The 24795-nt window shown below is 38.5% G+C and overlaps 1 protein-coding gene across 1 annotated transcript; it reads left to right on the top strand.

Annotated features, from left to right (window-relative positions):
- The first annotated feature begins 339 nt into the window (after positions 1-339).
- Positions 340-24795, top strand: LOC129220601 (glyoxylate reductase/hydroxypyruvate reductase-like). Its single transcript, XM_054855030.1, has 9 exons — positions 340-428; positions 5936-6066; positions 7614-7686; positions 9156-9272; positions 16540-16631; positions 20468-20548; positions 21126-21285; positions 23667-23797; positions 24668-24795. Exons 1-9 carry the CDS (start codon positions 358-360, stop codon positions 24793-24795), a joined length of 984 nt encoding a protein of 327 aa, XP_054711005.1. The 5' UTR covers positions 340-357.

Below are 24795 nucleotides of genomic sequence, written 5' to 3'. Positions count from 1 at the left end.
ACGAGCATATTTAACGTCGCCCAGTCCCCTTTAATGACGACGGTGGGTCTTCGACCAGCGGGGATCGAACCCGAGCCTCTCCGGCCCCGAGTCCAATGCCCTACCGAATAACCGGGATTTAACGTCTAGTCTTTCTTTAGGTTAACGATGCCAATTTAAATGTAAATACTCGAAAATTATATTTTATTGCGAGGTGAATTCTAGTATATGATTATGGTTTTCTGAACGTGCATTAAAACTAGAAAATCATTTTTCTCAATCGCTTATATGGCAACGATAAAGCTCTGTGGCGTTCTTTCAATTGGAAAAAAATATACTTTGAACTTAATCTACCCAAAAAATATCTCTAAATTCAACATGAGCAAACCAAAAGTTTTGATTACAAGGCCAAGTATTCCTGAAGAGGGAATCAAAAAGATCGAAGCTAAGTAAGTCATGCTCCTTTTAGTGCGATAACTAATATTAAGTTCATTATGTTTCATTTTATTTGAGCCGATCGTTTAAATTTTTAGATATGTTAGAAGTGTAAAGAAGGGAGAAACTAACCGAGAGAAATTTCGGTAACAGAATTTGCCACGATCCTCAAATTTTGAGCGATAACCATTTGAGGGTATTGCCATAACGTGGGGTAAACTCGGAGCATTTTCAAAATTTGGAAGATTTCGATATTCAGGAGTCTTGGCCTCTTTCTCAACTGCCACTTAAAAAAAACACACATTTTAAAGCAATTAAGAATTGCTTATTGTTCTCACTTGACCATTTTGATGTTCGTCCATCCGTCCTTTGATTTTATTTTTGGCCCGACTTCCTCTGCAGCAGTAATGAGCAAATTACCGTAACATATTGGCGAAAAATTCATCATCCATTATTTTTTATTGAGTTAAACTTAACGTCAAATATTCTTGAAATAATTCATTGTTTACACTTTGGCAGTATGAATGTAGGGGATATTTCGATAACTGAGTATCTGCCGGGGTCGTCGAATTTTTGGCGTAAATAATTTTATTTTGGTAACCCTGCTGATTTATAGTAACCCTATGTGAATGGATGCTTTTGGTCTCTGTTTAGATTTGCAAAGAAAAATACCTCTCGCGCATGCTTGAAGTCAAAAATTGACGCCAATGAAGAAGATCGCGAGATTCCCAATTATCGAAATATCCCCTATCCGCGTCCTTTGATTTTTGGTCCGAAATCTCTATCTCGACCTCTCGACCAGACCCGCCCGATACTGCTTTTCCAGCGAGCACTGTCTCCAGGTTGAGTCTATATCCTACATACACATACACGCCTACACACATGCCCTTACGCGCACACACACGCCTGCGCGCACACATACACGCACACACACACATACACGCACACACACACACCCACACACGCACGCCTGCACACAAACTCATACGCCAACATACACACACGCACGCCTACACACACACGCACACTCACGCTCGTGATTGCGAAAAAACTTAATTTGAATTCAAGATGGGCCGTGGTAGCCTGATCGGTAAGGCATTGGACTCGGGGCCGGAGGGCCTCGGGTTCGATCCTTGCTGGTCGAAGACCCACCGTCGTCATTAAAGGGGACTGGGCGACGTTAAATATGCTCGTGGTCTCAATGTCCTCCAAGTGAAACGATACCTCTGGGGGTGCTAGTACCAGGTAGCTATTAGCTCTTGGACTAGTTCTAAATTCTCATTAACTGCTCGATCCGGTGATGGTGCTGCCATCTATCGGTATATAAAATAATAATGGAGGCAAGGCACTAAGTATGCAGCCCTCGACATAAATGCAGTTGAAGTCAGTTGTGACTCTGAATCGAATCGAATCGAATCGAATTCAAGATGTAAAATTCAAATTAGTTATTATTCTTTTTTTTTGAGCAATCACGATTGCCTATTGTTCTCACTTGACTGTTTTTGACGTTCTTTTGATTTTTCCCACCGCCACCCTCCGCACCATCACCGTCGACGGGCTCCTCACGATGCTGCTCCTATAGCGAAAGCCGTCTCCAGGTTGCATCCATGTCCTACACACACGCGCATACATACACAACTACACACACGCATGCACACACACACGCGCACACATACACACAACTCCCACACGTTCATGCTTGCACACAGACACAAACACATATGTCTACAAAAACATACACCATACCCCCCCCCACACACATTCATATACACAACTACCCACACACTTATTCCAGCACACAGACACAAACACACATGCCTACACACAAACACACATACCCCCCGCACACAAACACACACGCCTACATACTCACACTCGTGATTGCGAAAAACATAATTTAAATTCAAGATGTCAAAATTCAAATTAATTTTTTTTTTGAGCAATCACGATTGCTTATTGTTCTCATTTGACTGTTTTGATTCCTTTGGTTTTATTTTCCCACCGCCACCCTCTGCAGCATCACCTTCGACCGGGTCCTCACGATGCTGCTCCTATAGCGAAAGCCGTCTCCAGGTTGCATCCATGTCCTATACACACGCGCATACATACACAACTACACACACACGCACGCACACACACACACACAAACACATACACAAACACATACACACACATACACAAACACATACACACAACTACCCACACATTCATGCCTGCACACAGACACAAACACATATGCCTACACACACATACACATACCCCCTCCTCCCCCCCACACACATTCATATACACAACTACCCACATACTTATGCCTGCACACAGACACAAACGCCTACACACACATACACATACCCCCTACACACAAAGACACATACCCCCCACACACAAACACACATGCCTACACACACATACACATACCCCCTACACACAAAGACACATACCCCTCACACACAAACACACATACCCCTCACACACAAACACACACGCCTACATAAACACCGTCGTGATTGCGAAAAACATAATTTGAATTCAAGACGTCAAAATTCAAATTAATTTTTTTCCCTTTTTTTTTTTTGTATTTCGGCTATGCTGCTACTGCCAGAATGCCTATTATCATCCAAAACATCACGATCGCGTCTAACTCCGGGGAAATTATCATAACGTGGAACATTTGGCACATTTTAAAAATTTTCGCCAAAAGTAGTCAGAACGAAGCGATTATTTGCTTTTCAAACGTTGCCAAAATCAATAATGCTAAAAATTTAAATTTAAAGTTTGATTTTCAAACAAAACAAGACTAAAAGTTGCTTCAAAATGAAAACGAAATTCCACCAAATAATTAATTTTAGTCATTCACTCATAAAATAATTCACCAAGTTAAAAAAAAAAAAAAAAAATCAAAGAAATTAAAAAAAAAAAATTATTAACTAACATGAAAAGTGTCGGAACAGCAATTAGTGTAATCCACGAGTTGGCGTTAGTTTTTTTTTTTTTTTTTTTTTTTTTGCAACGTTTTTTCGGTGAAAACTCGCCAATCGTGTTGCGTTTTGTTTTCACTAGTTTTGACTTTACAACTTACAAAGGTGGCCGTAAAAATTTAAACGCGTTAGCACGGATTGGTGTCACAAAATGTTGCCAACTCGGGGATTATACCAAAGCTGTTCCAATGTTCCATTAACATGAAAAATTAAAGTTAAAGGAGTAAAAATGAAAACAACCACAGTTGGTGTAAACCAAACCTGACAGTGATGCTGTGATTAGGATCTGCGTAGTCATCCCAATGCTGCCAGGTTAGTTTTGCCCTGATTGTACTGCTGTGGGCAGGTAAACGGTAGTATCTGCAGAAAAAGGTTTTCTAGATATTTGAAGAAACGCGTTTTGGACTCAATGCACTAACAATAGGAAAATGTTAGAATTAAACTATCTTTTGAGCAATTACGATTGCTTATTGTTCTCACTTGACCATCCTTGATGTTGTGGTTCCTTTTTCAGTTTGGACCAGGGGCCTCGCCAGCACCACCGCCCACCGGCGCGGCTCCTCTCGTCCTGAGCACAGTCCCCCGGAATCCACTTCTGCTGGACGGTGGCGTCCATGTCCTACACACGCATGCTCATACACATTCACTCACACGCGCGGGCCTTCACACACACACACACATACACCTACGTGCACACACTTAAGCCTACACACACGCTCAACTTTACACACGTAACCAACCAGGAGGAGGGATATGCTTGGGGGAGGGAGCTGTTTCTAGAAACAATAACTCCAATGAGTAGGGTCTTGTCGCAACTCGTAATTGCGAAAAACATAATTTGAATTCAAAGTTTCAGAATTCAAATTAGATTTAGTTGGAGGAAATGGAAATCACAGGGTTTTTTTTTTTTTTTTCTGCGCTTCTTTCTCACCGAAAAGCAAGTTCGTACAATAAAGCTAACGTATAATAGATGACCAAAATGAAAGACGAAAAATTTAAAGTTACTATATCCGTTACCTGCCCAAGGCAGTATAGTTCCCCATTGTGAATTTTTTCACCAATTTGTCATTTTCCACGTTGTGATAATTCCTCCTAATTAACAAAATTAAAAGATTGCAAACTCTATAAATAAATTGTAATACTCCCCCCCCCCCCCCATTTGGCGAAATATGCATCTGGTTACGTTAACAAAAAAGTTCCCGTATCTATAAAATACTACGAAACAATGAATGCGTCTGTTTATGGATAACTCTTCCCAGAATAGTACAAGACTGGGAAAAGTAACAGAAGAATTGCTTGACAAACAAAGTTTTTTTTTTAAATTAAAGTAATTTTTCCAATGTATAAAAAAACATGCTCATTAAAAATGTTAAATACACACGACACCTATAACAAAAACTTATATCTGAAACATTTGGGGTGATATTCTGATTATTCTGGGCAAATTTCCTTCTTTTTAACCTTGATTGCCCAATTATTTTTCTCAAATGCACTTTGATTCTTTTAAATCTTTCATATCAACATTCCGAAAATATATTTGTAGCATCAAATTATGCGCATTTTAAAGGTGTAAAATAATAATTTTTAGTCTATTTAAATATGTAAATAAGCAAGGTACTACATGGTTTTGAAGTTCGTCGCAAGGTTTTCTTGTAACTCTTTTGGCCAAGAAATGAGTGAAACAATTCGTCGCTAAAAACACGAATGGGAGTATCTGAAATCTAAAAATGAGTTATGACCAGCACAGAAATGTCCAAAGTCGATTTTATAGTTTGACCAATGGGCGTATCTCTACAATAACTAGTAAAAAATTTACAGCCCCTCACACTGTTAGCAGTTCTCAAGCAATACAGTAAATCAGAAATCCTAAAATCGATTTTCTGCAAATGCTTAAAAGTGAGATATGCCCATTCGCATTTTTAGCGACGAATTACAGGTAAAAAACTAAATGAGGTCGTTTCCAAAATTTTAAAAGTATTTTTTTCTGAAAGAGCATGCTTAAAAACATAGGATCTGACCATTTTTTAAATAATTTGTTTACGTTTAATATTTTTAAAAAATTACTTAAATCGGTGAGCTTTTATTGTTTACATTTCTTGGCGATGACATCACAAATGATGAAATGCCATTCTGTGTTGCCATTCACAGTGCAAAATATTTAATTCGCATTTTTACTCACGTGTATTGGCAACGATATGGTTGATAGTAAGCGTAGAGCGCAATTTTAATTCGCTGCTCGATTATCATAACGTGGAAACGTAGTAGAAAGATGCGGCAAAGTGCATCATTTGTGACATCATAAAAACCACGCCTTGTTTGAAAAATCGGGCCTTTAAAAAAAATTAATAAAAAAAAAACTGTTGGGAAAATAAAAGTATTTTCTAGGCCCATGTTTTTTTTTTTTTTTTTTTGCTCATTCTATCGATTTCAATGACTTTCAATGATGAGTAGTACTTTTGACTGAAGGAAACCACTCCATTTTGAATCTGTTGTATTAGCAACACTTTTTATTCTCGCCATTTTGTTGGATTATGTCGTTTCAGATGTGATGTTGAAATTTACGACCAAGAAAAGCCCATCCCCAAAGAAGATCTCATAAAGAAGATAAAAGGTGTGAATGGTCTGTTCTGCCTCCTCACAGATCCAGTGGACAAAGATGTTATTCAAGCTGCAGGTAGTAGAAATACATGTCATGATGATAGGGAAGACTGGGTCTGGGTACACTCAGGCCCGCGCCAAGCTTGATCGGCGCCGTTGGGAAAATGTCTTTTGAGAGGCTTTATACATTGACTTTCGGGGAAAATATAGTAAACACCTGCAGTTAGGTTTTGTAGGCAAATACAAAATGGAAAAGAATACGCTTGGAATTTAATTTGTTTAAAAAATAATGTTTGAATGTTTAAATTTGGAATATGGTGTACGTTTGTAGTTCACATCTCGAAGTTATTTCGAGTTCAGCAGCTCCTCTGTTACGCTAATAATGCGTTTTGGAAAAAGAAAATATTTTAAACATCAAATTAAGGCCACTTTGAATATCTGTCTAATTTCTAAGTAATGAATAACTGATAAAACTTTTATGTCTGTCAAAACATGACAACAAGAGCAGTGTCGCAACTAGAAAATAGTTTTAGAGGGGCACATTGTAAAAAAGAAATTCTCTTTTAAAAAGAGAGGTTCGGAGGTTCTTCCCAGAAAAATTTTGAAACTTGAAGTTTTAAAAACGCAATGTTAGACGGTCTTGGGTGGAGGAAAAGGTACGAGGGGCTCCGCGGAAATTTGTAGAAGTTGAAGCCTTAAAACGCGATTAGGCCATATTTATTTTGTTATATTAAAAGATGGAACTCTAGGGCTCTCCTCGATCTTTTTTTTTTTTTTTTTTTTTGAAAAAGTAGAAATTACTTTCTCCTTTCTCTTTAATATTCTATGATATTAGGAGGAAAGGTTGAGAGGCTATTCCACTTAAATTTTTCTTAAGTCATGTTCAAAAAGCCTACTTTCTGCAATATTAAAGGAAAAAAATTCGGAGACCCTTGCCCAAATATTTTGTGAAATTGAAGTCTAAAAAAAGCGATTGTAACACCATATTTGGTAACACTAGGGCCAGTAATCTTTCAAAATTAAAGCTGCCAAAACGCAATTTTAGATGATTTTTGAAAGCAGTTTCAAGCGATGTTACTTAGTAATCGAGGGCCTTCCCTGGAAATTTTGTGAAATTGAAGATCTGGAATCGAAATTTCAGATGCTTTGTAATGCTTTTAAGATGCCTCCGGGAGGGGAGATTCGGAGGAGTACATTTTTAAGACTTGCTTAATTTTAGACGAACTAGATTTAATTTAAAATGTAACCGTATTGAAAATATTTTGACAGAAGTATTTTCTGAATATTTCCTCAAGTACTGATGATTTGGATACATAGTCGAATCATATCGTCATAAAATGGAGAAAATACCGAAAGGCCTAGAAGTCGATTCGAATCCCTTGTTTGTCAGTTTTTGAATGTTTATCTGCAGTTTTTTAATTTGCAAGATTCCACTCCAATTATCAAGAGTCTCTCAAATATTATTATGTGTTACGGAGTGTATGTGAGGGATTAGGAGTGGGTTGAAATATTAATATGTGCACGTGTGTGTATGCGCTGTGCACATAAAAAAAATAATATGAGAATGAAAAGAGCTTAATAAATAATTGTACGATTGAAAAAAGTTTCCATTTTCTATTGTAGGAAACCAGCTGAAAGTGATTGCCACCATGTCTGTTGGCTATGAACATATTGACTTAGAGGAATGCAAAAAAAGGTAATTGAAATGATACTATTATGTTTTCAGCGCTAATAAAATCATAAAATCGCAGCTCGTTTGTATTCAAAGAAGTCTATTTATTCGACTGTATCTTGAAGAATTCGTTTTCACTTAATAATAATAATAAAAAAAAGAGGAGAAAAGTGAAAACAAATTGATTGAAGAATGCCAAAGATATGGCTTGTTGCATAGAATTCGAATTGCTTTCAAAATAATTATTTCAACAATGCGAAATCTTTATACTTTCGGTTACTTAGTTTATTATGTAACACATTTTAAAATTAAATATTTTACCGCTTAGTACACGTTTAAAGTGATGTGGAAGTTCCACACTATCTGAACAGGAGGTAAAGAAAGGTCGAAATATATATATATATATATATTTTTTTTAGATGTCTTTTTTGTGCATATGTAGAGAACAACACAACTTGAATTATATAGCCTCATTCCCTTCCTCTTAAATTTTATACCAAAGGAAAAATGGACACTGGACAGTCTTTTGATGTTTGCATATTAACAATAACGATTAGGAGCCCTTGCTAAAAGTGGCGCACATCTGTTCAGGCTTTCTCTGACTTCGTTGACTTCTTCAGAATTGTATTCCCGCTTTATCAATCTTTGCGGTCCTTACACTCATTGCTGCTCACTCTTCGTATCAGGGTAAAGTCCTGGTACTTCCCTGTCCCTCCGTTGCAACAGACTGTCATGTCTCGTTTTTTTTTCAGTGGTCATCTGAAATCTATGACATACCAAGACAAAGTAAAAGATTACCTTTATGTCCTCAGTGTACTGCTTTTCAGGCTTCATCGGGCCATATCCTTGATTGTCTCGAATTATCTAAAGGGTGGTGAATTATTTAATCTGTATACCCGCCCTATGTGTTCTATAGGCTCAGAGTCACTGGAGTCAGTCTTGGTTTAGCTTCGCTATCAAAGGAGGACTAGATGCAACACAACACGTTTAGGAGTTGTGAGCAAATGCATTTACCCCTATCGCGTCTTAACTTTGCGCAACACAGAGGAGCTTTACAAAATTCACTCACTGCCATAAGGAGCTACTAGGGACAGCTTGACTTCGGAGAGATGGTGGATGACCTCGAAGTAGAAACATCATTTGTAATAGCTACAACCAGGCAGAAAGCTCAGAAGAGGTGCGTTCTCGCTGATCCCATCTATAGCAAAATAATGACTTGCAACCTATTACAAATGATATTCCCGCTTCAAGATTACCTGGCAATTATACAGAAGAGATTGAGTAGTATTTTGTAACATCCAATGCATAATACATTTTTAAAAGATCTGGATTATTGCATATTTTTAAGCTGAATTTCATGGTATAGTTGCATCCCCAAAATTAATTTTTAGATAATTTGAAAAAAAAAAAAAAAAAACTTGATACCTGACTGACATGTTACTTTCGTTGCTGTCAATTTGTAAAATATTTGTTTTTTTTTTTTTCCTGCTCAGGAACATTGCTGTGAGCCACACTCCAAACGTTTCCTCCGATTCAGTGGCCGAGTGGACCGTTCTACTAATGCTGTGTGCCGGGAGAAACTTCGAAGAAGCTTCCACTGCCATTCGAGAGTAAGGAAATTCACTTTCCCCTTAGGTTAAACAGTGGTGCCAGGGGCTCCCAAGCCCCGACACCACGGTCACGGGACGTCATTATGACCTTGCAAAAATTTCCTTTGTGGGCGAATTTGTCTGACGATTCGGCAAAATTTTATGTTCCATTTGGCATTTTGTTTATTGCCACCATCATCATGTTTGGTCAAAGTGACATAGATAGAAACTACACATTAGGAAGTAAATGTATAGTAATAATGTATGATAATACACTATTTTGTCTTTTTAAGAGACTTATTAACGAAAACAAGCCTTTGAATGAAAAAGAAGTTCCATTAAAATGAAAAGTAATTACACTAGGCCATCAAAAATTTTAAAAATCTGCCAAATTAAGAACCGAGTTAAACAAATCAGGGACTTTTCATAAATGATTTTACACTTTTTGGTCCCTTCACCCCTTTGTAACAAAGTTTCACACTTCATCTTACCCCCTCCCCTCCTTATGTCAAATGTCACTCTATTTTTCACCGACTTATTCCTATAAAAAAAAAACCTTGATGTCGCACTTCTTGTTACCCCCCTCTCTCCTCTCTTCACAAACTTTCACAATTTCGCTAACACCTCTCCCTCCCCTCAGAGCATGACATGATTTCTGGACAGCCTCTCACATGAAAAACGTTTCTAAACTAATTCGACAACTTAATAAAATAACTTACAAAGCTCCTTCAAAAGGTAAAGTAATCCGCCAAATTAGCCAAACAGATCATGGTGGTATTTTTCTGTTTTCGTCAAATTAGAAAGTTATTAAGACAAGCGCTATTAAAACGCTTGTAGTTGTAGTATACTTGAACGGAAAAGTACTAAAAACGGTGGTTAAATCCAGTAACATACCACTTACTTAAATGCAATAATATTTCTACGAAGAAAATTTTCTTATTTCAGAAAACAAATGCTTATTTCTGAACTGAATACTGTAACGGATTCGGTGCGACTTCCACTTTCTTGAAATGAAAACACAGTTCTTGATAAAAACACAGGAAATTTATTTACACTATGTACAGGAAAGATCGCCAACAACTGCTAAATTATTCATCAGCAATAAAGCAATTATCACACAACACCGTAAACTCAACGTTTACACACGTATTTACTTCCAAATACGAAAACAACACAGCGAAATGCCTCGCTATAAACAGAGCTAATACACACTCACAGTTCGAAATCTGAATCGAAACTCCCCGTTTATCCATCGCTAACGGCTTTTATAAACATCCAAGAATTTTCTACAACATTCTTTCTGCTTCGAGAAATGCGTAGACCGTTATCAAATTTTATCAATGAAAATAAAAAGAATAGGGGGTTGTATACTTTAGCCATATGTTAAGGGGTTGTATATTCATTACGGGAAATTATTTACAGGTTACGTTACTACAATAATTACTATTTACAGGATTTGTAACATTGCCCCCTTCCTAAGGACTGCACGTCCCGGGCAGTACAATCCCCCAGAAAGGGGGCCAAACTCCTATCACATGTTCACAAATACACACATTAAATAATAACTAACAGATACAGAAAACACAATAATAACAAGAAATATTACTAAACATTAAAAGCAAAAATTATCTACAACTTTTATGTTATCAACCATGGTTGTTTACGTAATACTCATGAACTATGGCCATAGTATGGGGCTAACCGATCATAATGTACAACCCTAGGTTTTGCATTAGGTGATTTTTGGATCCTCACTACGACGTCATTTAGTCGGTTAACGACTTTGTAGGGTCCATCCCAATGCGACTGCAATTTGGGTGAAAGACCTTTCCGTCGGATGGGATTCCATAACCAAACCTTGTCGCTTTCGTTGAATTCATGTCCAGTAGACCTTGTGTCGTATCGGGTCTTCATCTTCTCCGCCGCGATGTTGATTCGCTCTCGTGCGAAGTTATGAACGTCTTCCAACCGGGCCTGGAGATCCTGGATGTACTCCTCAGGCGATGAAGGCGCATCCGGAGGACGACCGAAGACGAGATCACAAGGTAGCCGAAGCTCTCGTCCGAAGAGCATCTGAGATGGGGCAAATCCAGTAGTCTCGTGGACAGCACTGCGGTAGGCCAGCAGGAACAAAGGTAGCTTCTTGTCCCAATCCTGTTGATTTCTGGATACCATAAGTGAGAGATTGTTCAGGATTGTGCGGTTAAATCTCTCCACCATGCTGTCCGATTGTGGGTGTAGTGGTGTTGTCCTAGTTTTCTCAATTCCGAGAATTTGACATAGGCCCTTAAACACAGCAGAGATGAAATTCCTCCCTTGATCGGAATGAATCTGCAAAGGTGTTCCGTATCTCGAGATCCAGTGTTGGACTAGAGTCTCTGCTACGGTGGTAGCTTCTTGATCTGGAATGGGATACGCTTCGGGCCATTTGGTGAAGTAGTCGATGGAAACAAGAATGTATTTGTTCCCATCAGCAGTTCTTGGTAGAGGACCCAGGATGTCGATCCCAATTCGTTCGAAAGGAGCTCCAACGTTGTACAGATGTAGCTTCCCTCTGCTTCTCTTCTTCGGTCCTTTACGAGCAGCACAGGCGTCACAAGAATGGCACCACTTCTCCACGTCATCCTTCGCCTTGCTCCAGAAGAAGCGCTCCCGAACTTTATTGAGAGTTTTCAAGACACCAAAATGTCCTCCAGTCGCACTACTATGTATTTCTTTCAGAACATCTGAAATCCTGGATCGAGGAAGTAGTAACTGCCACCTAGATGTCTTGCCGTCGTCAGATTCCCATTTCCGGTGTAGCACGCCGTTCCGTAAATGGAGTGAGTTCCATAAAGCCCAGTATCTTTTTGTTGCAGGACTGAAGATGGAAACGTCCTGCCAGCTAGGGCGTCGACTGTCACTTTCCATGAACTCTAAAATTGGTTTTATGTCGGGGTCTTCAAGTTGATCTTTTCGAACTTGGTCATCACTCCATGGATCAGGTTCTGATGATGTTGGAGTCACTGTCACCTGATAGGCGGTAGGGCTAGTCGTTCCATACTGTTTCTCGATTCGGGAACAATAGTGGCAGTTCTCAGGACAGGGTCTCCTTGATAAAGCGTCAGCATTACCGTGAGATAACCCTTTTCGATGCTTGATCTCCATGTCATATTCCTGGAGCCGCTGTATCCATCTGGCTATCTGGCCTTCTGGATTCTTGAAGTTCAAAAGCCAAGTTAACGAGGCATGATCTGCCCGAAGCAGAAATTTTCGGCCGTAGAGGTAATGATGGAAGTGTTCTACAGCTTTCACTATGGCCAGTAACTCCTTTCTGGTGACGCAGTAATTTCGCTCCGACTTTGATAAGCATTTGCTCCAGTAAGCGATGACATGTTCATTTCCGTCAATTTCTTGGGATAAAACAGCTCCGATGCCCTCGTTGCTCGCATCAGTGTCCAGGATGAAGGATTTTTCAGGCTGAGGATAGGCGAGGATAGGCGTTGATGTTAAAGCCTCCTTCAGTCGTAGAAATGCATCTTCGCATTCTTTGGACCATTCAAACTTTTGCTTGCTCTCCGTCAGCTTATGCAAAGGTCGTGCAATGTTGGAAAAACCCTTCACAAACTTCCTGTAGTACGTGCAGAGCCCCAGGAAACTTCGCAGCTGATGGATGTTTTCGGGACGACTCCAACTCTTGACCGCAGATACCTTCTCTGGATCGGTTTGTACACCCTCAGAAGAGATGATGTGACCAAGGTAGTTCACTTCCCGGCGGAACAAATTACATTTGGACGGGCTTAACTTCAGATTGGCTTCCTTAAGCTTTTGCAGCACCTTCCTAAGATTTGCCAGATGTTCTTCGAAACTGCGTCCCACGATGATGATATCGTCTAAGTAGACCAGACAGGATTCGTAGGAAAGTCCTCTTAACACTGTCTCCATAAGACGCTCGAACGTAGCTGGTGCATTGCAGAGGCCGAAGGGCATCACTTTAAACTGCCATAAGCCTTGTCCAGTTGTAAACGCTGTCTTCTCCCGGTCATCAGGGTGTATCTCAACCTGCCAGTAGCCGCTCTTCAAGTCCAGGGTCGAAAACCACTTGTGTCCGGAAAGAGTGTCCAAGGTGTCGTCTATCCGTGGAAGAGGGTAACTGTCTTTCTTGGTGATTTCATTCAGCCGTCGGTAATCGACACAAAATCTGGTGGAGCCATCTTTCTTTCGGACCAAGACGATGGGAGAGGCCCAAGGACTGGACGAGGGTTCGATGACATCATTCTCCTGCATCTCTTTCAGGAGGGTCTCGACCTCTTCCTTCTTGGCAAACGGTAGTCGTCTTGGATGCTGTTTAATAGGGGGGTGTTCTCCAGTATAGATCCTATGCTGCGTTAAATCCGTCCGGCCCACATCCTCCGATGTAGATGAAAACAGATGCTTGAAGTCGTCCACCAATTGTTCCGCAGCAGTTCTTTGATCATTCGATAACGGCGCACTCCCAATTAACTTCGATGTCAAGGACTCAGAAGACACAGTCTCAGTGGAATTGATTCTTCTAATGATGCAGTTTACTGGAGTACAAGTTGCCAACACATCACCTTTTAGGATATTCCTGGGCCTTTCACTCACGTTGGCGACTCTCACAGGAATTACATCCATAGAAAGGTCCACAAGCGTAGATGCTACCAGCACTCCTTTTAGGTTATTGTTTAGGTTGGGGTATTCAATGAGTCCAAATCGAAAACTACTGCTTTCTTCAATGGAGCCAGGTATTAATGATTCTGACCTTGAGGGAATCGATAAATCTGTTTGGGCTATTATTTGATGAGCGGATTTTACATCACTTTCTGCGGGGAAAACGGCTATGTCTTCTCTCATCGAGTGCAGCTCATTAGTCTTGAAGTCGAGGTTGAAGTCATACTTCTTTAAAAAGTCCAATCCGAGAATGAAGGGGTCCGTGATAGCAGCAACGAATGCCGTATGATGGTAAGTGGCATTTCCAAACACAATTTCTAAGTTTACTTTACCTTCAATCTCGATCTTGTCACCAGTCACAGTTTGGAGGGTAACGCAGGGCGGTGTCCAAAGAATGTTGAGTCCAAATTGACGAGCCACATCTGTTCTAATGATCGTAACATTGGCTCCAGTGTCAATAATCAGTTCGCAGGGAAACCCGTTTACATATGCGTAAACAAACAGTCCATTACTGCCGCCACTCGTCGATGAAATCTGGAAAACTTTAAGATGGGGCTCATTCCAATTTGGCGACCTCCGCCCCGCGAGATTGCCATGGCTTAGTTTTCCTGGACCTGTGAGGGAGAGATGCTCTTCCCTCTGGTTTCTTGGCGAGCTTCACAGTTTCTTCGTAAGTGACCCTCGCCGCCACATTTCCAGCACTTAAGTGATTGTCCATTTTGGTACTTGGGAGTCGAAGTCCTTTTGAGGATTCCTGCAATTTCTTTTATTTGCTTTTCCAGTTCAGCAAAGCGTGACGAAACCGGATCAGGCTCATCAGTTTTCACGCCGCGGATTGAATGGCGATCCTTGCGGGTTGCTTGCTGGGCGGCCTCCAACTTCATCGCATACACAACAGCAGAACTCAGGTCTTTGACATCCGCCATCCGTAGTGCTTTCTGGATTTCCGGATCTCGAACCCCGTCGATGTAATAGTTGAGTGCCAGGTTGTCTCGAACATCCGCAGGACAGTCGCAAAAAGCAAGATGAGACAGTCTCTCGATGTCCGCCGCTAGCTCTTGCAGGGTTTCCCCGGTTTTCTGGAAACGGGACTTCAACTGGAGTCGGCTGAAATCTTTCTGGCACTTCTCACCGAAGCGAAGCTCCAACGCAGATGTGAGGGCGGCGAAATCCAGGCGCTGGCTGTCCGGAAGGGTCTGGAGAATGACCGCTGCGTCACCTCTCAGGGATGCTGCAAGATGGCAGGCCTTGGTAGCAGAGTCCCATCCGTTCGCTTCCGCCACTATCATGAACTGAGTTTTGTAAACCTGCCACGAAGTTTTCCCATCAAATGTGGCAAGTTTAATGGACGGTCGAGCAACCGATGTGGGAGCGCCAAACTGTACAGAGCTGCTTTCCGCGGTCGCCAATCTCCTTTCCAGGTCTTTAAAGATGTCTTCTTTAAGTTGATGAAATTTTCTATCTTCTTCTTCCAGTTTATTTTCTACAGCATTGCATCGGCCTTCAACGGAACTTAATTTTTCTTCAAATTTCTCTTCGATTTTATTTTCCACTGCGATGAATCGGCCTTCAACTGCCTCAAACTTTCCTTCAATAGCATCAACTCGATGCTCTATCTCATTAAATTTATTTTCCATCACAGTCTTTACCGAAGTAAGATCGTTTTTAATTTCCTCTTGGTTAGAAACTAGGTCATTTTTCAGCACCGTTAAATCACTTTTCAATTGGTTTTGATTAGCCGCCATATCATTTTTTAATTGTTCTTGATTAGCTGCCATATCATTTTTTAATTGTTCTTGATTAGCTGTAAAACTTGCAGTCAAGTCACTTTTTAATTGTTCTTGATTAGCCGCCATATCACTCTTCACAGAGTTGATTGCATCAAGCAGTTGTTTTAATTGTTCATCCATTGCGCGAGTAATCACCATAAAAATAAAGTCCAAATTTAAAAAGTCTTTATGAAAAAATGTCCAAAGTCACACTTACTGCAAGAAAGTCCTGAAGTAGCCCCACGTTGGGCGCCAAATTGTAACGGATTCGGTGCGACTTCCACTTTCTTGAAATGAAAACACAGTTCTTGATAAAAACACAGGAAATTTATTTACACTATGTACAGGAAAGATCGCCAACAACTGCTAAATTATTCATCAGCAATAAAGCAATTATCACACAACACCGTAAACTCAACGTTTACACACGTATTTACTTCCAAATACGAAAACAACACAGCGAAATGCCTCGCTATAAACAGAGCTAATACACACTCACAGTTCGAAATCTGAATCGAAACTCCCCGTTTATCCATCGCTAACGGCTTTTATAAACATCCAAGAATTTTCTACAACATTCTTTCTGCTTCGAGAAATGCGTAGACCGTTATCAAATTTTATCAATGAAAATAAAAAGAATAGGGGATTGTATACTTTAGCCATATGTTAAGGGGTTGTATATTCATTACGGGAAATTATTTACAGGTTACGTTACTACAATAATTACTATTTACAGGATTTGTAACAATACTAAGCTTTGCGAATGTTGTCTACTGATAGACTGCAGCTGTAGCTATCTCATTAAGTAAGAGCGAATTCCCTAATGGTATTTTTTTCTTGATGAACAGCGGAAAATGGGTGTATTCCTGGAGTCCAACATGGCTGTCTGGTATGGGATTGTTTGAGTCTACTGTTGGTATCTTTGGAATGGGGAGAATCGGTAAGTGGTTAGTTAAAGTATCGTACTTTACATGTGTATATGTGCCGCGTGTGTTAACTATACATAGTAGATATACAAGAGTCAGTCAAAAAGGCAAAACAGGGTAGAAATTTTACAATAACTTTATATACATCTTAAAGTTGGAATAAAAGTCCACTTTTCAACATAATTACCTACGTTATTGAAACATTTGTCGAGGCATGATACAAATTCTTCGGCACTTACTGTGAAAAAATCCCATCCAATCCGATAACTATTCTTGGGTTTCAGCTTTTACCTTGTCATCCGAGTGGTATCATCGCTTTAAAAGTTCTTCTTTCATGGGGCCAAAATCATGAAAGACCCAAGGTGAAAGATCTGGGTTGTAAGGAGGGTGAAACAGTCAAATATCAATAAAACTACACATCTGAAGTGAAGAACACCACACCACCATTCCTCAACACGGTTTTCGTACACATACTAATATTGCTGCACTATGCACAATCTGACTGACAATCACTGCGGCTCAATCGACAGAACGCTAAGATTCGAACCCATCGGACCATGGATCGAGTTCCGACAAAGACGTGTCAGGATTCACAGCAAAATTTTACATTTTAATGATAACATTTTAATTAAAAAAAAATTTTGAAAAAAAAAAATAGAACCGACTTCAAAATTGCTCTAAAAAGTGAAAAATAATTTTATTCTTTAAACACCATCGATAATACTTTTAAACATAATTTTTGAAGTTGGCGCAAAAACGATCGATAAAACCATTCACAGCCATAACTCAACTACAAGTATAAATTTAACCACGTCCAGTTTCTTCACTACCACATGCATTACGCATTGATGACAGCACATTTGAGTAACGATATAAATGTTTCGTTCCTAAGTTTGGATGATTTTTTGATAAAAATATGAACGAAGCATGGTTACAATGGATTTTACTTTTTGTTTTTGCGCCAACTTCAAAAATTATGTTTAAAAGTATTATCGATGGTGTTTAAAGAATAAAATTATTTTTCACTTTTTAGAGCAATTTTGAAGTCGGTTCTATTTTTTTTTTTTCAAAATTTTTTTATTTCATTCTTTTTAGTGTAAATGTAGATATTTCAGTAAAAGTAAGAAGTTACCTAGTAAGAAGTGCGGCTCTATATCACTGCATTGCTTTAGAAAAGCCTTTATTCAAAATTATCATTACAATTACTATTAATGTTACAGTTATATGGCACCAAACTTTTATAACAATGAGTTTCATATTGTCGCGTAGATGAAGATAGCGAAGACAATGTGAAAGCCAAATGAAGCGAATACTCGTTAGTCTCAACTCGAGATCTTAATTCAGAACCACGAATGAACGTTACATCTCCTTATATACAACTTGAAAAAGTGCTGGAACTTTCCAGACTTGAAAAGATACAGAAATTAATAGATTATTCGAGAAAATACGGAAAACAGTAGAAACGAAATTTTAGTAAAATTCGCTTTGTCCTAGTCGGGATTTGAACCCAGGTTGCTCGTGTGGGAGACGAGAATTCTACCACTGAGCCACCGTTATCCACGGATGACAAGTGCGAACTTTGCTACAATATCATTTTAATCATTTAATAGGGAAATTTACTGTTTTTTGCCCATAACTTTTTTTCTAAAGAACAAATATGGTCAAACAAAGTAATGGGACCTAAGTTGAGCCATCCTCTATCCATTAAAAAAATAATCATCAAAATCGGTTCACTAGGTGAGACGCTATGAGTGGACAAACAAAAAAAAAAAACATACATACGGTACGAACTGATAACCGCCTCCTTTTTGAAGTCGGTTAAAAACAACGAGAGCACTAACAATCCTCGAAATGCGTTGGTTATACACACGTGTTTTCGTCAAACAAAAACAACTGCTTCACTTCCGTTCCACAGAATTTCAAAGCCCTTGCATAAAAAGTTGCACTTCAAAAACTGATTAACTGTCGTAATTATTAAAATTGACTTTTTCAAAAAAAAATCAGAATCGTCTTACATGATCTATACTTATATTATAAAGAGAGAGGGCGGATTTTTGTGTGTTTATATGTTCGAGGTAATCTCTAGAACCACTGCACCTATTTGAAAAATCCCTTCACTATATGAAAGGTGCTTTCTTACTGAGTAACATAGGCTAAAATTCGAAAAAAAAAAATCAGATAAATAGTTCTTTTTTTATTCTACTTTAGGTCTAAATTTCACGTAAATGGCCTATTATTGGCTATTAAAGGGGTGAAAAATTACTTGCACATATTAATATTATGTATTGTTGAAAAGGGGTAGAATTTTCCGCGTTCTAAACAATTTGTTTCAATGCTCTAACTTAATTACGGCGGGAGTAATTTGCGTTTTTAGCTCGAACTTTTTTAGGCTTATTTGAAATTTTGACAATACTTTCTTCATTAAATCTATCAATAAAAAGTGAAGGAATTGTCCCACAGTTTTCTTTTTGACACCGTTGGAAAAAGCGACATTTTTTACTCTAGAAATATCTCGACCTTTGGTCGAAAAAACTAGCTTCTATCTTCAAAGGAAGAAAAGTTACAAGCGTTTTTTAAATCAATTTCAAAATCTGTCATTTTGATTCAAGTTGTCAATCATTTTATTTTCGCGTTCCCACGGTTATGCTTTTTAAATCCATTGTTTATTTCCTTATTTTGCATTTAATTTCTCAAACTTATTTTATTTCATGTTTCCATGGTTACTCTTTTAAAATCCATCTTTCGCATTTAAATTTCTTAAAAGTATTTTAATATCTGTCGTCATTGCTTGGAAGGGTAATTTTGCATGGTGTTTTTTTTTTCTTTTTACCTTTTATTTAAACATGATTGTTGAATTTATGTCACGACACAATTTTTATTCTCAAGGTAGAACGGGCAAAGCCAGGCAACGCAGCGCTTAATATATAAAGATTTGAAAGCTACTGTTAATGTGATTTTATACCTATTTGTTTGTTTGGCGAAAGATTTATTATTGCCAAAGGAAAAACATCCGCTTCACTCGCAAAAGGGCTGGATTCCAGTAGCGTGGTCGCTTGGCGCGTTAGGCGCTGAGCAGTTCAGTCTAGGATTATTTTTTTAAGGCAACCGTTAATGTAAGTCATTGTTTTGGCGATTTGTTTTGAAAGAAAAGAAGCTTTGGGTTTCTTTTTATCCGAGTAAAATGTACGACATTTTCTTTTTTTTTTTTCTGACGACGATTTTTGAATGTTCCACAGGATGTTTTTTTTTTTTTCGTTAGATGGATCGATTATGATAGCGTGGTTGCTGGACAAGTTTTGCGATAAACAATAGAGTTGCGGAATTATTTTTACATTTAAAAGATATTATTTGATGTTTTTTTTTTTTTATTTATTTTTTTTTTTATTTGGCGAAATATTTTAAATTGCAGTAAAAACCGTTTCATTCGCTAGCTAAATAGAGTTTTAAAGCAACTGCAAATCTAATTTAATGATTTGACGAAAAATTTTAAATTCCAAAGATTCCTATTCGGAAAGGGTTTGAAGGGGAGAAAGAAAAAAAGGAAATTATCTGCATGAAGACAGATAACGGGGGTATGAGGTTTGATAACAGGGCACCAAAAAGTGTAATTATCAGTTGAAATATCTCCTTGCTCATTTGTAAACAGTAATTTAACTTGTAAGTTTAGAATTGAATTGACAAGCATGTGAAGTATGGACAGTTTTATTAGTAATCTATCTGCAGTTTACAAATTAATTAGTAAACAGTAAAATGCTAATAATTATCATTATCATCATTTCCTTTCTTGCTTAATGATTTGGTTTTCTGAGCATTTGCACTGATGTCATTTAATTACTATGTTTTTCGTTAGGCCAAAGTGTAATGAAGAGAGTATTGCCTTTTGGAGTCAAAAAGGTTTTGTACTATGATGTATTTCATCCCATTAAACCAGGTACGTGCCATCGCCTTTTTCTTCCACTTTGTGTGTGTGTGTAAAGAGATTTCAAAGGGCAATATGAAACTCGTTTAATTGCACAATAATTACTCGTTAGGTGCTTATGCTACACCAAAATAAAGTTTTTTTTTTTTTTTGGCGCAGTACATCATGGGGAAAAGCTGCCTCCAGGGTCGACGACAGGCCATGTCAGCCTGTACATAGTATGCAAATTGATTTCTGAAATTTGTAGCTTATTCCCAATCTAATTTCGTAATTAAGACTTGTACAACGTGCACTTGTGCACCTCTCTGTTTGGCTACAAAAGAATGTTCGCTTGGAGCTCTGTACTTACTTTTGTTTTGAATAAACCATATTTCTTCGATATGTCCTACATTGCTGTATTTGTCCAATATCCTATGTATGTAAGAAAGTAGTGGTTGTTTTTGCTTTTCCTTTTTCTATCTTGGTTAGAAACTCCGACCTACCGAATGTACTGCATCGAAAATCTGTGAAACGTAGTAGCATTTAACAGCCATGCCGTTAAAAATTACCCGAGGATCATTTTAAACATGCTTTATTTCATTTTTCATAGCGGAAGATATGGGTGCAAAATACGTGGAATTTGAGGAGCTGTTGAAAGAGTCCGATTTTGTGGTGTCCATGTGCAACCTGTCGGAAGAGACCAAAAACATTTTCAACAAGAAGGCCTTCGACCTCATGAAAAAAACCGCCGTTTTCATCAACACTAGCAGGTGAGAGAAATTTGACTCAAAGGTACCGCCAACACGCAATGCTAACCATTTTACTTACTTCTAGTATCTAGTTTTATGTGAAACGAGTCACCATTCCTAATATTTAGTAAGTTACCGTCCTATTGCCAGAGCTAAGGCAGAAATGCATGAAATACACCGCTGGCTCAGTCAATTCCAGCCGAGGACTGCAGTTTCGTGCTTATTAGCACTCATCAGCCCGGCATAGGAGTGACTGAGGTGGAGGTGGAAAACTTCTTAAGGAATTAGCTACCAGTTTGTTTGGCACTCTTGGCTTCCTGGAGAGATTTTCCACCTCCACCTCAGTCACTCCTATGCCGGGCTGATGAGTGCTAATAAGCACGAAACTGCAGTCCTCGGCTGGAATTGACTGAGCTGGCTGTGTATTTCATGTATTCCTAATAATTCTGAAAAGAAGGAGCGGGATCTTATTGTTTCGCTATTTCTTGTCTTTCTGTTTAGGTTAATAAAATGTTGATAAGCGTTAAACCTTGTGATTGTTTTGAGCTACAGACGAATATCAAAATTCGTTCAATCTATGGATACAGCTCTGAATAGCAGACCTTATTGATCGTGTCTTTTCGTTTTTGGCCGTAATCTTCCCTTTGGGAAGATGGTCCCTTTCAGCAAGACAATGAACTTGGTCCCGGTGCTTGATCAATCTCAGTTTGAAGAGGATCATTCAGTTTGAATCACAACCATTATCAGTTCTGCCATCGACCTCGGTTCAATTGAGCATATGTGGAACGAAGTCAAAATGTCACTCTGCAATCTGACCCAATTCAGGGTCGCTAATATTAAAACACAGTCCAATAATATTCATCACATTCACAAATGTTATCAACAACTTCTGAGCTCGTGGCCAAAGGGTTATCATTTCTCCTCAGAGCTAAAATTCGACTAACTCGTGATTAGATTCCATTATTACTCTGTGCATGCCGTCGCCCCAGTGCAATAGTAGGATAGCTTACTATTATTCTGGGGTTTCGATAAGTGTTGCTCTCAAGTGACGAGATGAGAAATAATTTCGATATATTAGACGCAATTTTTAAGTACTTTTTAAAAATCACTGCAAACAACATGTACTCAGTTTAAATAAACTTGTGAGATACTACTTGAACCGTATTTTTACTTTCTTCTATATCTAATATATAGAAGAAAGTATTGGATTCGTGCAAATTTTCGAATTTCGAATTTTGACGGATTCGAACGTTTTGAGGTGTGCTGAGTCCATTTCGACTATTTTTGAAAAATGTCTGTCTGCCTGTGTGTATGTGTGTGTGTGTATCTGTGTGTGTCACGTCTGTGTGTGACCAGTTTTTTGTGGCGGCTCTACAGCAAAAACTACCGCATGAAATCGAACGAAATTCGGTACACATATGTGCCCCTATGTGAACTTGTGCCCATTGGTTTTTGGCGTGAATTCCTCCAAGGGGGGTGGAGCAATGGAACGTTTTTTTAAGTTACGCGTGCTTGCTATTCCTCAGGAAGTAACTGGCGGAATCAAACAAAATTTCGTCCATATGCTGCCATTAACAAGTACAGGTGCTGATTCAATTTTGGTGTCAATAACTCAAACGGGGGTTGAGCTGTAGAACGTTTTTTGTCGTCAATTGTGACTGCTGTATCTCAAGAAATAATGAACGGAATGAAAGAAACATTTATCGGCAAGTAGCCCTTAGTGGGTATAAGATTTGATTTTATTTTGGTGTCAACAGCTAAAAAGAGGGTAGCGAAATCGCGCGTTCTTTTTTCCTTTGTGAGTGCCCTATCTCAAGAAATATTGCTACGTTCTGGTTGAAATTTGGAACATATGTGAATCCATATGTAAACAGGCTTTGGTTCAATTTTGACGCCAATCGCTCCAAGAGGCGTTGATTTTTTTTTTTTTTTTTTTTTGCGAATAAAAATAGCTTTAATAATGCAACAGTAAGAAAGAGAAATCGTAATAGATTGTTGTCTGCGTATTTCTCGTGATTTTAATTATATGGAAATGATCGGAAATATCATCTCAATGATTTAAAATTTTTAACTGTTGCCATCTTATGTTTGTTAACAAATAAAATATTTGTAATTAATTCAAGCAAGGCTTTTAAAATAACTTTCAATTTTCGCTCTTTGCTTTGCTTTCGCAATAATTCAGACATTGGGATGGTCGTCAAGTTTTTGCATGTGTAACTTTGTTTTTGTTTGGAATATTGCTTCCTCGTCAAGCATGGGGAGGGATCAGAAAAAAAAGAAGAAAAATATAGAAGAAAGTTTCGTGATGGCCACAACATACTAGTTATAAACGAAATCGTAAAATTTTCAGAAATAAAAGTTCTCTCTTATTTTGGTTTTAAACTTTTTTTTTCCTGTTATAGAGGTGGCGTCGTCGATCAAGACGACTTATATGATGCTCTGAAAAGTGGGAAAATCCGGGCAGCAGCCATCGATGTAACCGTTCCAGAACCATTGCCAAAAGATCACAAGTTGGTTTCGTTAAAAAATCTCAGTGAGTATCAGATAAATTGATAAAAGCAGATAAAACAAATCACGTAAGGTATTTTCTTGAAACTGTTCCGTCCACATTGAGAAATATATTTTTTACAGTAATGCCGAGTCTACGCTCGCCAGAACAGCCAAAACATACATTATTGTCAGATTGTAAACCTTTTTTACTCATGGATTCACAATACACATTCCTTATTGAACACTATTTTGTAACTAGAAAATCGCCCATCAAGGTGTGACGGGTGAAAATTGCTTCTACATTTGAACGAAGCCATTGCCTGTTTGGTGATATTTTGATAGTTGAAATTTTAACCCTAACTCCAGTGGATTAAGCCTAAACTCCGGTGGATACCACTTTTTCGTTTCTTCATTCCCCTGAAATGAGTCTTACCAGTAAAACAGTTAAGTTACCGGATCGAGGTCAGCCTTGTCACAATAAAGCCTTTCCCTGCATCTTAAACATTACCAAAACATTTATCAAATTATCATGCCGTGGCACGAGTTTCATTGTTGAAACTCGCGGGTTACTCGATCATTGGCTATTATATATATGAGACTGTTTCAATGGACTACATAAAACTGTGATGTACTTGTTTTCTCTAAGAATGGAACTTTTCCACCAAGAGTGCATTTTCTGTTGTACATCATTTTTGCATTATACGAAGTTCCATGGTACCTTCAATAAAAAAACTCTTTAATGCAGATTTTCTCCAATTTTGGTGTTTCTACATTCATTCATTTGCAAATTAGACGTAAAAGCAGGTTGTACCTTAAGTTTTGGAGATCAGTGTATATTGTTCTTTTAATATTGTTATTTATCCAAGTAGTGTTTAGTACAATATTTTAATGTTCGTTTTATCTCCTCTCATAGTCATCACTCCTCACGTGGCAAGTGCGGAGACAAACGTCCGCATTCGAATGGCGGAATTGGCAGCCGAGAACATTCTGCTAGGCTTGGAAGGAAAACCGCTCGAGACACCTGTACCCATGCCGAAATAG

The sequence above is a fragment of the Uloborus diversus genome, chromosome 4 (genome assembly GCF_026930045.1).
Source record: "Uloborus diversus isolate 005 chromosome 4, Udiv.v.3.1, whole genome shotgun sequence".
NCBI lineage: Eukaryota > Metazoa > Arthropoda > Arachnida > Araneae > Uloboridae > Uloborus > Uloborus diversus.
Note: the sequence above shows the minus strand (reverse complement) of the source record. Positions and strands in the feature narration are given on the sequence as shown.